Raw genomic sequence first — 12571 nt, 5'->3', positions numbered from 1 at the left:
TTTTTGTTAAGATTAGGCTTAAGTAAAACAAAAAACATTTGAGTGGCGTAGTGGTCTCCTCACAGCAAGAAGGGTCTAGGTTCAATTCCCTGGCCAAGCAGCCAGCTCCAGTTTCCTCCCACAAGACAAGCACTCAGGTCAGTTACTAAAGCTACTAAAATTGCTGTGTGTGTGTCTGCCTTGTGATGGACTGGTGACCTGTCTGGGGTGTTTCCTGCCCTTCCCCCAGTGAATCGGACCCACTGCAACCCTGACCAGGAGAAAGACTAAATAATAAGAAAATAAATAAAATGCAGTTTGTTTGGAGTTGGTTTTAAATGTATTATTTGGATTTTTTTTTATAATACACAGAGTTAATATCCAGCAGAGCCTGCTCAGAACTGCCATGTTATTAAACTGTGAGAAGCATGTTTTCAGCATGTTTTCCCTTTATTCATGTGGGTTTCCCTCTATCTTCCCAAAACATTCAGAAGATTGGCTACTCTCAACTGTCTCTAGGTGTGTGTTACCCTGTGATGTACAAGGTGATTCCCGCTTTGTGCATAATTTTCCCGGGACCAGGATGAAATGGTTGGGTAAATTAAATGAATCAATCAAATAAACATAAGGGTGTCAAAGCACCAACATTCAAGAGTGTTAAAATAGATACATTAGTTTCCAAATAGGCTAAACAAACACTCATGCAAATCATTTTCAGGTTCAAATATTACAAGTCAGTGCCATTTAAGGATTAACAAAACCTTTCATGGTTAGAATGCAATCAACAAGCTACCACCTATAGAGCTAACACCTATGAAACAGCTCCTGATATATAAAGACATGGGGGGGTGTTGAAACCCATATGAATAAGCATTTAAAGACATTTTAAACCAGTAGAATTAACTAATGATTACATTTCTTTAGTACATATCTTATAAAATAAAACATGGAAAAAGAGACTTCATACTTAAGCATTTCTTACACAATAAAGTACAAAAAATAATGAAATTGGATTTAAAGTGACCTTTTTGAAAATAGCCATTCTTTGAAAGCTCAATGTAAGCAGTTTTTGTTGCAAAGAACAATAAAATCCACTTACCATGATCAATATTTGACAGTTTTTTTAGGGAGCCAGGAATGGCACTAAAGTGGGATATAAGTGCCCCATAAAAAGCACTTCCCACACATACAGGGATCTATATGAGTGATTTGTGGTTTCCTTACTTGACACTGATATTTATAGAAGAACACAAAGAGCAAATATGGGAATAAGGTGGAAAAATCATTTTCACAAATTTGATTTTAACCTACTTTGAACTGCACTCTGTTCAGTGACACTGAGGAGATTGATGCACTTGGAGGAGGCTATCATGGACTATTAACTCCAGATGATGGATGATTGATTGTTTGAGGGCAAGCCGGATGAGGCAATGTGATGCTTTGGGCAGCCTTGCTGGGCCTTGGAATTCATGTGAAATGTAACTTAAACCACCAACCTAAACATTGTGCGGCCAGTGGCGCCGGAACCCCGTGACGAAGCAAACATTGAAAATAAAATACATTTATAAAATGTAATTTAATTTCCTTAATCAAGTATCTATCTACAATATAATCTACCAAGCAACAAAGCTATATCATTTGTGTGATTCTGCCACCTTCTGGCTTAATAGAGAAACACGGGTATAGTCGAAGACATTGGTCAACTTTTTCTCTACTGTATACCAAGCAGGTTAAGTGCATAGGTGCTCCTGAGGTCATAGGTTCAATTTTAATAAATTAGTGCTTCATCGTGACTGGGGTCGCGGTGGATCCTGTGCCACATGTTAGGAATATACCAGGAACAGGGCACCAACTCATTGCAGCAGTCTACTATATTTACTATAACTGTCAAGTATTGCCAAAGCATCAGAGAAAAAATAAGTGAATTATTAGTATTATCATCATCATAATTATTGTAATAATTATGCCTGATGTCCTAAATATAATAATAATAATAATAACAATACTAATAATAATAAAAACTTTTTTTTACACCTAGAAACAGTTGGTACAGTGGTAGCCTAATGGGTAGAGCTTTGGACTATCAATTGAAAGGTTGAGGGTTTAAATTCCAGCTCTGCCTTGCAGCCACTATTGGGTCCTTGAGCAAGGCCCTTAACCTTCCCGGCTCCAGGGGTGCAGTACAAAGGCTGACCCTGCACTCTGACCCCAGCTTCCAAACAAGCTGGGATATGCAAAATGTTGTACTGTATTCCTATATACGTATATATGACAGAAAAAGGCATGCTAAACAATTTAAACTGCATGTTTTGGGAACATCTCTAATTAAAATGCTGCTTTCTCTGTTCGCCACTCGGGGGGGTTGTTTGGAATTTGAAAATGAACTGGTGAACTTCAACCACACTCAAAGCTCCACCTGCAGGAATAAACCAATCGTTTTCTCCTGCGCCGCTTTGCCCCTTTACGTCTTTATTCGAGGTTGAACAACTTGAGACGGTCCCTCCAGACTGTCCTTTGCCCCGGTTTATGATCATCACAAGTGTTGTTGCAATGCTGTGTACAGTAAGAGCGACTCAGAAGATCGTTCAGAGACTCACCACCGGACTCAGACTTTCAGACTCACTACAGATTCGCACCATGGCTTCGTGTCAAACTGCGCACAGAGTCCCTGCTACACTTTTGGGCTCGATGGCGTTCGGGGGGCGCGCAGACGCGGGCACGAGCACGAGGATGGTGCAGGAGTTCCTGAAGCGTGGTCACGATGAGCTGGACACCGCGTTCATGTACACAGACGGTCAGGCCGAGACCATCATAGGAGAAATGAAACTTCCAAACACTGGTATGAGAACAATGTGTTCTGCAGAGCTAATGCAGTGTGTTATTTCACAAAGTGCACATTTCAGTGATAATACAGGACTTAATTCTGTTGTTCACCATAATATGGATCTCTCACATCTGTAAAGAAAGTGTAATTACCACGAACAGTACTTTAAACACGTTTGCCTGCACTGAGAGAAGTGAAATATGTTTTTTTGTTTCAGTTGTAACTTTTTAATGGTATGCACAAAACCAGTCTGTCTGGTAATCTAATAAAACAGCACGTCCAGCTTAAACTGGTTATATTTGACTAACCTGACGGCCAGCTTGCAGACCAGCATGTGATATGTTTTTATTATAGCTTGATGTGAACCTGTTAAGAAGGTTGACCAGCTTACCAAACAAACTTATAAACAGCAAAGCCTAGTCAATAATCAAATGTTTTATGGTGGCCAAATAGCAAAACCAGTTAAAAGCAGATGCTATCATTGATGAAACAGTAAACAAATAGCTTCGATGAATTGTCTCTAGATGTAAGTACAGTTAAGTACAGTTTTGGCCAAGTACATTCCAGACAATTGTGGACTAAGGGCCAACAGTGGTCAGACTTTACTAGTCCAGTATTTTAATGACTGAACTGACATTACCTGTTTTTAATGCCTGGCAAATGGCAGGAGGCCTGTATGGAGTGTATTTTGTGTTTTTAATTATAGACAGGTGGAAATTAATTAAAGTTATGAATACATTATTTTTTCCATTCCTTAGTTAAAATAGCCACCAAAGCAAACCCGTGGGACGGAAAGACATTGAAGCCAGACAGTGTTCGCTCTCAGCTGGACATCTCTCTGAAGAGACTGCAAACTCAGAGCGTCAACATCTTCTATCTACACGCTCCCGATCACCAGAACCCCATCCATGATACACTACGAGCCTGCGACCAGCTGCACAAAGAGGTACGGAAGCTACCTGTGTCCTGCAGTACATCTGTATAGTGTCTTGCAATGCTAATTACTGTGCACAATACAGTGCATTCATTTTGTGTTATATTGAAGCTTACTGACCATTTTCTATTTGCAGTGGAAGTTCAAGGAGCTCGGTTTATCAAACTACGCCTCCTGGGAAGTGGCTGAAATCTACTGCATCTGCAAACACAACAACTGGGTTCTGCCCACAGTTTATCAGGTGAACACAGTGCCTCCATTATTGAATTTCCTTGGATTTACAAGGTGGGTGTTATTTGTCAAAGTTTGACGTTGTCAAAATGCAAAGTAAACTGACACAGGACTTAATTCTGAATTTTACTGGGTGATAACTGTAATAAAGGGCATGTCGGTACTCTGATGTATTCTGACAAAATTGCATCTAAGCAAGTCCTGCCCTGTGATGGACTGGTGCTCTGTCTAGGGTGTATTTCTACCTTGTGCCCAGTGTTTACAGGTGGCACAAGGCCCATTAGCAGTGTAGTAATTGATACCCTCCTCTAGGTTACGTATACATGAACATTGGCTATATATTAAAAACGTTTTGCCTCTGCAGCTAATGTTTTTAATGGTGTGTTTTATTAAAGGGAATGTACAATGCTAACACACGTCAAGTGGAGACAGAACTGTTGCCATGTCTACGCTATTATGGCATCTGTTTTTATGCATACAACCCTCTGGCAGGTACAGTGGCATTTACATGGTTTGGCTGATCTCTAAAGTCAGAGAAATTTAACTGTAATAAGCTGGATTTTTATTCAGGAGGTTTGCTGACTGGGAAGTACCATTATGAAGACAAAGATGGGAGCCAACCTGCAGGACGCTTTTTTGGGAATAACTGGGCAGCTGCTTACAGAGACAGGTAATAAAAGATAGATTTATATTTATTTTAGAGTTAGCTGTTTACTATTCTGCAGCCTTACAGTACTGATGTGTGACTGATTGTAGGTACTGGAAGGAGAGCCATTTCCAGGCTGTAGATGGTGTTTTGAAGGCCCTGAATACAGCATATGGTTCTGAGAAGCCAAGCTTAACATCAGCCGCTATACGATGGTTGTATCATCACTCTCAGCTGAAGGTATGAGTTGCCTACCAGGTGAAGAACCAGAAAGAAGGGTGCAGCCCTGACTTTTAAGTGGTTATGCTCCATCCCACCCCAAACTTTATTGAATGTCGACCAGTGTTAGATTTATTATTAAGAAAACAAAAACCTCTTTTAAAAGCTAGTTTTTTTTTGATGATTATTGGCACTCCAGGATTTGGTACTCTTGGGTGAAATCTTCCTTGGCCACAACACAGACTTCTATAATGCTTGATAAAATAGGAAAATCCAGAGCAAAAAATCTACAGGGTTCTCAATCCTCCTTTGTGGACTTTCTTCTAGGAGGTTAGTTTTTTTTCTCTGTGTACTTGTTCTTTTTATGCTAATTCAGCTTTGAGTAGTTGGTGCCAAAATTCTCTATTTCATTTCATCTGAATGTGGAACTTTGTTTCAGTACAGTGATGTAAAGCTCACTTAACTGTTGACATCATCACCCTTGTTCCAGCCGCAATCAATGTATGGCAATTCTGGTTGTTGACAGATTTTTTCTAATGAGATGAGAGTTTTCCTAGTACACTGGCTGAGGACCACTGTTCCATGTACTTGTACTCACTGTATGAATATATCATTGGTAATACATTGGTGATCTTTTTTGGGACAAATTTCAGGGCTCACACATCCCTCCCTACATGTAAACATTCGACTTCAATTGCATGCTAGTGTAACCGGCAAGTGAACAATCATGCCACCTCAAACACAGCCTCTTCTCAAATCTAAACCTGTGCTGGTATTTTTCAGGGTGAGCTGGGCGATGGTGTGATCATCGGGATGTCCACCATGGAGCAGCTTCAGGAAAACCTAGCAGCTGTTAATGAAGGTCCTTTAAAGCAGGAAGTTGTGGACGCCTTTAAATGTGGTTGGAACCTGGTAGCTCACGATTGTCCAAACTACTTTCGTTAAACCTTGGCTGCATTCAAAGAAAGATACAAACCAGCTTCATTTAAACGAAAATGATGTAAAAGTTGATTTCTAAAGGTTTGTCTTTCATTCCTGTGATAAATGTGAACCCTGCACTATATATCAGTATACATTAATATGCAACAAGCCTTAATATAGACTTAAACCAATTATTTCTGGATTCGAAAGTTTACGTTTTGTAATTTTTGTAAAGATAAACGCTGTGAGTTGATACACCTCTAAAAGAACGACATAAATTTTAAGTCTATTTCCGAAACATCCACTTTTAAAACTTTATTTTGGTTGTATGTTGTGAGCTCAAAGTTTTGTGGCTGGCTTCAGAAAAAAAAAAAGCCATGGTCATGTTTGATTTCTGCACAGTTGGTTACCTTGCAGTGACATTATCCAGAAGCAAATCGTGTTAACAGAATGGCAGCAGGTTTTGTGAGATTAAAAGCCTCCATCCTGCAGTGTTGTAAATGTTACAGTGCAATTCAGGACGGAACAAAACAATCAGTACAAAACTGTGATGTACAGCGGTGCTTTTTAGGAGTAATGAAAAATCCTGAGCGTACTTCTGCACACTTACATAAAACACTTTTCACAAGCTGAACTAAAAGGTTTAAAGAAAAAAGTCCATGTCCCAATTTATCTCCTCCTGAGGGATTAAATATCTTCATCTTCCTCCTCATCATCATCATCTTCATCATCCTTAACCTGCATGGCCTCTTGATCCCCCTCCACCAACTTCTCAAACTCCCCAGTGTCTGAATTCCACATGCACTTAATAGTGACTTTAAATTCAGCCATTTCAATTCCAAACAGTTTCTGAAAATGAATTCAGACAAGCACAAACAGTTTGAAATCAAAACTACAAAACATCCAAAATGTCTGTTATCCAAAAACATTGGGAGAAATGTTTTGTGATTCCGTGAACTCACCAGAATCCGTGCTTGTTCAGGAGTAAGAGTATCTCCTTCTTTGCACACTTCATAATCCTGTAATAACGTGACGATTCCTGCAGGTACAGTTCAATTTATTCACACTGCTTAAAGAAAACTGAATTTCTAATGTTGCTATGAAGTCACTTTTACTGATCTGTTAGAGAGAATAATGAATGACCTTTTTTGAGAGCTGTGGGTAATCCTAATTGTCTGAGCTGAGGCTCCATTGAGTGTGTGAACTGTTCCAGCGGCCCTTCATCTAACGTCACAGCCATCTGCGCCACATTCCCGGCCCTGGCATAATCCATCTCTTGAAAACTGTTAAAATACCTAAAGGAGTCGTGATTATTTAGTATTTTAACAGTCATTTTATCTGGAAACCTGAAGTTAAAACTGCAAGAGCAGTAAACTCACTCTTGAACCTCGTCTTTGGTTTTATTTGTGAACAGGACTCCCACTTCTCCTCTCAGATACCTGCTCACCTAACATTAGACAAAATGGAAAGATTAGGTTAGTAGTGTTGCCACACGTTTTTAACTGAGTAAAAATGTAACTAGTTGTAACTCATTTGAAAAGGCTTTCCACAAAATTTTAGAGTGTGCCTCTGGAAATGTACTCCTATTTAGTTAAAAGAACACTTGTAAGGTCAGGCACACCTGTTGAACAAGAAGGCCTTGCATGCAAACACATTGACTTCAAGAAGTGACTGTTCACTTGCTGACTTATATATCCCAACCCTTGACCACCAGTCGGTGGTTTCAATGTGTTGGTGATATTCGAGTTAATACTAAACATGTTTAATTCTGTCTACTGAAGCAAAAATATTTTTTTAAGACGAGCACATGTTATGAAATACCTTGTGCAAGTTATCCTTGTATTCATCTGTTGGCCCTTTCCCAAGCGCGATCATCATCACTTTGTTCTTTCCAAAAAAGAACCTGAAATGTAAAATATTTTTCAGGTTAAATTACATACTGTAATTAGTACATCATTAGTAAGTATGAAGTCTGTGTGTTTTTCTTACCGACTGTGTTTCCATGCTGTTCTGACATCTTTAAGTCTGCTGTTTCTCATGTTTTCTACTGAGAAGATGAACACGTATCTGTATGTGTCTACACATTTCCGTAGCTGGAAATAGAAAAAAATTACTAATAATTCTCGGAACCCATCAATGCAAGTTAATGTGGGGAAATAAAATCTACTGACCTCTTCTATCAAGTTCTGCTTTGCTTCCAACCCCTTTTTGACTGTTTTAGTCAGTGAGACTGTGGATAAAAAGATTTAGATTAATTTACTAATAATGTTAGCAAGTTAGCCTGCTTATAAGTTACTTGGGGGCCCTACAGCATTTAAGGTCTGTGCTTCTAACACATCTCATGTAGTAAATAAGCTACATATCAAGCAAGCTGGATTAAAAAAACTCCATGCAATTGGTCTCTATGTATGTTGTCAAGAGACCCCGGTGTGAAGTACACTATGCAGGCTTCTATAACTTGCAGAATAATTTTTAGGCCAATTACTTTTAATGGTAAGCAAAGAATACTGTGATGATGGCTTCGGCTTGGGTACTTAAATTTCAATTGGCTTTCCAACATTCCACCTGTCCCTAGAACTAAAACGTTTAACAAATTCTAATGTACACAATAATGAAGCAAATAAAACCAAACAAATTTTAAATAAAAACATTTGTATATATAACTGGACATGATTTGGAATGACTTGTGCAATCATGTTACCATTAAATATTGAATAAATATATAAACATGAAAACAATATTTTTAACCTTGTAACTGTACTAATTACAATTTGATTTGATTCACTAATAACCAAAATATAACATAATTCAAGTTTAATTAAATTTAAATGCACTACATAAATAAACATGAATCCACGTATTAGCCATTTAGCTAAGTTTGGTTTAGGAAGGCAGGATTTCAAACGCCATTATTTTACACACACAGTGCACTAAATAGGGAGCAAAATAATTAATACTCTGTAGTTGATATAGTGCACTTTAGAGTCAGTAAAGAATAAATGAGCATTAAACTTTACAAGTCGATAAGCGTTTGCTAGCTGATTAGCTAAGTAAGTAACTTACTGTTGATTATTAGTGTTACGAGTTTGTTAACGTGCTAAATAAAACAAACAACTTAAATAAAATACATAAAACATAACTGTTTAACTTTTTGAATATTGTTTTATTTACCTTTTTTATCTCTCTTTGATTTCGGCATGGTGCTCACGTTGTGTCGTGCTGGTTCTTCTCCACTGGTGATTAACAAACAGTGAGAAAGTTCCTTACTGCCACCCAGCGTTTACTGACTCTCACTGCTACTGCAAATACTGCCAGTGTGACTGCTGTGCGTGCTGTTTATAACCGACAGAGGGCGCCAGATTCACTCATTCATTTATTTATAAAACACTGTAGTGAGTTCCACTGTGTGCACAATGTTGCATGCATGTCTGCACGTTTGCACATTTGCAGGGTTGGCATGAACTGGGGTAGTGGGACCCACATTCCAACACTGCTGTAAAAACGTACACTTGATACCGTTAAAAGAATATGAATCTATGGATATTCATAAATGTGACTTATAATCTATACTAGCCTCGCAATGTTAACTGAAATAACACCTCCATATGTACCACATGTACCATATGTACTCTCAGGTCCTGTTGTTGTTGTGTGTTGTCTGAGTGTTGTGGTTATACAGATACTTTTTTTGTATAATGTGAATCTCTGTAGTGTGTACTATTACTTACTTTTTGATTTATGTAACTTGCTACTGAGGCCTTAATTTCCTTCGGGATTAATAAAGTATCTACCTACCTACCTACCTACCTACCTACCTACCTACCTACCTACCTACCTATCTATCTATCTATCTATCTATCTATGTGCAATGTGGGAAAAAAACTTATGCCCCTCTGTTAACACATATTAGCAGCATAGCAAGCTAACTGCTACTAAACAAGCTTAGTTTGTCACAGATAGACCAAAGTAAGACCATGCAGTAACCAAAGCACATACCTAAATAACAATCATGTTTAATGTTAGCACAGTAAAGCAAGCTTACATTACCATGGGCTTGAATGGTGCCACACAAGAAAGATGGGTGCTCCAAAACTGGTACCTTAAATATCAGTTACAGTTTTTGCTGATCAATTTTGTTTATCATATAATGAACCCATCGTATTTCAGACATCAAGAATGAAAGGGCGAACGGACTACTTTAGAAATAAACTGTGTTTATTTTATTTTAGGCCAAACTGTTGGTTTAATTCGGTTTCACATTTGGTTTCAAGATGAGAAAAATAGAGGTTATTGTCCTGTGAAAGTCATCTAACAAAAACAGCCCTTATGTAAGATGTTAGATGAGTGTATAAGGTTATGCAATATTTTGATAAACGTTGAAGACTCATTAGATTTTCTTACGCAATAATGCCGTTAGGCTATAACACATACAATATTAAGTCTACATTATGTACCAGTTATGCACCAGTGATATCATAAATAATAATTTGTATTTCATTCATATATTGTCTATTTTACCACTGCTTTATCCTGTTTAGGCTTGCAGTGGGTACAATTCACTGGGCATAATGTAGGAAATAGTCAGTCCATCACAAGGCAAACACACACACACACACACACACACATACTTAGGTCTATGGACTCTGGGAGGAAACCAGAGTTCTGAAGGAAACCCATGCAGACACGGGAAAAACATGCAAACTCCACATAGTAAAAACCCAAACCGCTCCACCTGGGAATCAAATCCAAGGCCTTCTCACTGTGAGGCAACGATAATTTAATAAATAAATACAATTACCATAGCCTGGCCAACATATAACTGGGTTTGATATCCCCCTCCAGGGTCCCTTCTGTGTGTTAGTTTCGCCCGGGTGCTCCGGTTTCTTTCTACAAAATGACTGTGTTTGTGTGTGTGTTTGTCCTGTGATGACGACTTGTCCAGGGTCCAACCTTTTACCCAAATAATCAGCCCCACTGCAACCCTGACCAGGATAAAGTGGTGAAAAAGAGACAATCAATGAATTAATGAATGATTTGTCCTTCAGAAATGTCTTTGCACAATATAATTGTCAAATATATTAACCACTAGGGCAACCGTAGCCTAGTGGTTAAAGTACTGGACAAATAATCAGAAGGTTGCCGGTTCAAGCCCCACCTCTGCCAGGTTGCAACTGTTGGGCCCTTAACCCTTTAATTGCTTAGATTGTATACTGTAACTGTAATGTAAGTCGCTTTGGATAAAAGCGTCAAGCTAAATGCCGAAAATGTAAAATAAACTATGAGCAATAATATAGAGCCACACTGCTATAGTAGGATCCACTCTTTTGGAATAGTTTTTCAAAAGAATTGGGGTGTGTCTGTGGAAATGTGTGCCTATTTGAGCAAAAGTGTGTTTGTAAGGTCAGGCACTGATTTTAAATAAGAAAACCTGCAGGAATGTAACTGATTGTATACACCTGCACTATAATTGAATAATAACAAGAAGGCGTGTCCACATACTTTTGGTCATGTCTGTATATCTGTGCATGTAGTGTCTGTCAGTCAGTGTTCCAACATTTATGCAGAAACCTCAGGATCCAGCTACTGTCTCCTCACCCCTGAAAGAACCGACTCAGGAGCCGATTCGTCCACGAACGACTCATTTGCTGCTCAGTGTCCGGTGCGAGAGGTGGAGCGGTGATGCGGTGGTGGCGCATGGTCCGGTTTAACACAGAGATATAACCCGGACTACAGTAACCTCGGCTGAGTCGGTTTGAACCTGGATTATCAGTCGGTATAACGGGGACGGAGTTACTGTTGCGGCAAGCCTGAAGCATCACGCGATGAGTCGCGGGCTGTCCGGTGCAGCACAGCACGCGCAGAGAGAAACGAGCTGACACGGGGCACCGACACTCTCCGGTATGAGCGAATGACTGCGCATAACACAGAGAAGGATTTTTCCTGCAGATGCTGATTATATGTATATTATAATACGGGCTGATATGGCGACAATCCTGCCGTCTCACTGTCGGTGCTGCTGTGCACTCTGGGACTCCCGGAGCTCGCGCTCATCATAAACCTGCACTGGGGTATCTCGGTTTATGCTGCCTTCATGTCCCGCAGGAGTTAGTGTTAATTTCAGTTCCTGACATAAAACCTGATTGTCCTGGTATCTAAGATTCATCCCTGATGTGCTTTAATCCGAGATTCCAGCCTCGAAGTTGCGGTGAAGTCTTCCAGCTATTGAAAGCGTTATCTACTGTACTCTACCTTCGTGTTGTGTTGGAGTTCTTGTATATAATAGTTCCTGAGCTATAAGTTGCATCAATTCATGAAATGTGAACAGTTCTTGCTAGTGACCTCAGAGAAACGACTTGTATGTTTCGTTAATACGAGTTTGAATGACATTTTCGTTCATTTTGATACCCAGATTTAAGATTTCTTACCCTTGTTATCCTCATGTGCTCTGGCAGAGTTCCTAAATTTAAAAAAATATACATTTGGGAATCAATTCAGATTCGCATTTTTCCCTTTTTACTAATGCTGCCTTCACAAGTTCAGAATTAGAGCAAATTAGAGTTGGCTTAAAGTTACACTTTTTTTAAAGTCAAATTTATTATTCAAGTTTGTTTCCGAACTAAAATCGCCCCAATTGTCTTAATACAACAGCAAAACTCTTGTTACCAACTATAGTTTTCAGCCTTTTTTGTAGTTGATACATTATTATTTATCAGTCAGGATACAGACCATAGACACAAATGTTAGTAGAAGACCAAAGTAAATCAGGCTAAAAATTTAACTGATGTAATTGCTCCTCATTAATAAAAAAGCACTTGCA

At 38.9% G+C, this 12571-nt stretch overlaps 2 protein-coding genes across 3 annotated transcripts; one reads left to right on the top strand and one right to left on the bottom strand.

Annotated features, from left to right (window-relative positions):
- Positions 1-2442: 2442 nt before the first annotated feature.
- Positions 2443-5852, top strand: akr7a3 (aldo-keto reductase family 7, member A3 (aflatoxin aldehyde reductase)). The gene is made up of 7 exons (XM_062986231.1): positions 2443-2818; positions 3562-3749; positions 3874-3978; positions 4364-4460; positions 4539-4638; positions 4725-4854; positions 5617-5852. Exons 1-7 carry the CDS (start codon positions 2506-2508, stop codon positions 5776-5778), a joined length of 1095 nt encoding a protein of 364 aa, XP_062842301.1. The 5' UTR covers positions 2443-2505; the 3' UTR covers positions 5779-5852.
- Positions 5853-6043: 191 nt separating this feature from the next.
- Positions 6044-9053, bottom strand: mrto4 (MRT4 homolog, ribosome maturation factor). Of its 2 annotated transcripts, XM_062986234.1 has the most exons (8): positions 8926-9050; positions 7926-7984; positions 7744-7847; positions 7576-7657; positions 7134-7201; positions 6898-7049; positions 6717-6793; positions 6044-6603 (listed from the first exon to the last, which is right to left on the bottom strand). In XM_062986234.1, the coding sequence occupies exons 1-8, from the start codon at positions 8951-8953 to the stop codon at positions 6442-6444; spliced, it is 732 nt and encodes a 243-aa protein (XP_062842304.1). In that variant the 5' UTR covers positions 8954-9050; the 3' UTR covers positions 6044-6441. The 2 variants fall into 2 exon arrangements, with proteins under 2 accessions (XP_062842304.1, XP_062842302.1); XM_062986232.1 differs by having other exon boundaries at positions 7744-7984; positions 8926-9053.
- Between the last annotated feature and the right edge of the window lie 3518 nt (positions 9054-12571).

Source organism: Trichomycterus rosablanca, chromosome 24 (genome assembly GCF_030014385.1).
Source record: "Trichomycterus rosablanca isolate fTriRos1 chromosome 24, fTriRos1.hap1, whole genome shotgun sequence".
Taxonomy (NCBI): Eukaryota; Metazoa; Chordata; class Actinopteri; order Siluriformes; family Trichomycteridae; genus Trichomycterus; species Trichomycterus rosablanca.
This window is presented reverse-complemented; position numbering and strand designations above follow the sequence as displayed.

Bases quoted from the DNA above. Each gene is read 5' to 3' on its own strand.
- akr7a3 (XM_062986231.1), top strand. From the start codon at position 2,506: ATGATCATCACAAGTGTTGTTGCAATGCTGTGTACAGTAAGAGCGACT. The intron at 4,639-4,724 runs GTAATAAAAGAT...GACTGATTGTAG, and splicing joins GCAGCTGCTTACAGAGACAG to GTACTGGAAGGAGAGCCATT. The intron at 4,855-5,616 runs GTATGAGTTGCC...GGTATTTTTCAG, and splicing joins ATCATCACTCTCAGCTGAAG to GGTGAGCTGGGCGATGGTGT.
- mrto4 (XM_062986232.1), bottom strand. From the start codon at position 8,953: ATGCCGAAATCAAAGAGAGATAAAAAAG. The intron at 7,985-8,925 runs GTAAATAAAACA...TTTTATCCACAG, and splicing joins ATCAAAGAGAGATAAAAAAG to TCTCACTGACTAAAACAGTC. The intron at 7,202-7,575 runs GTATTTCATAAC...GTCTAATGTTAG, and splicing joins ACAAGGATAACTTGCACAAG to GTGAGCAGGTATCTGAGAGG.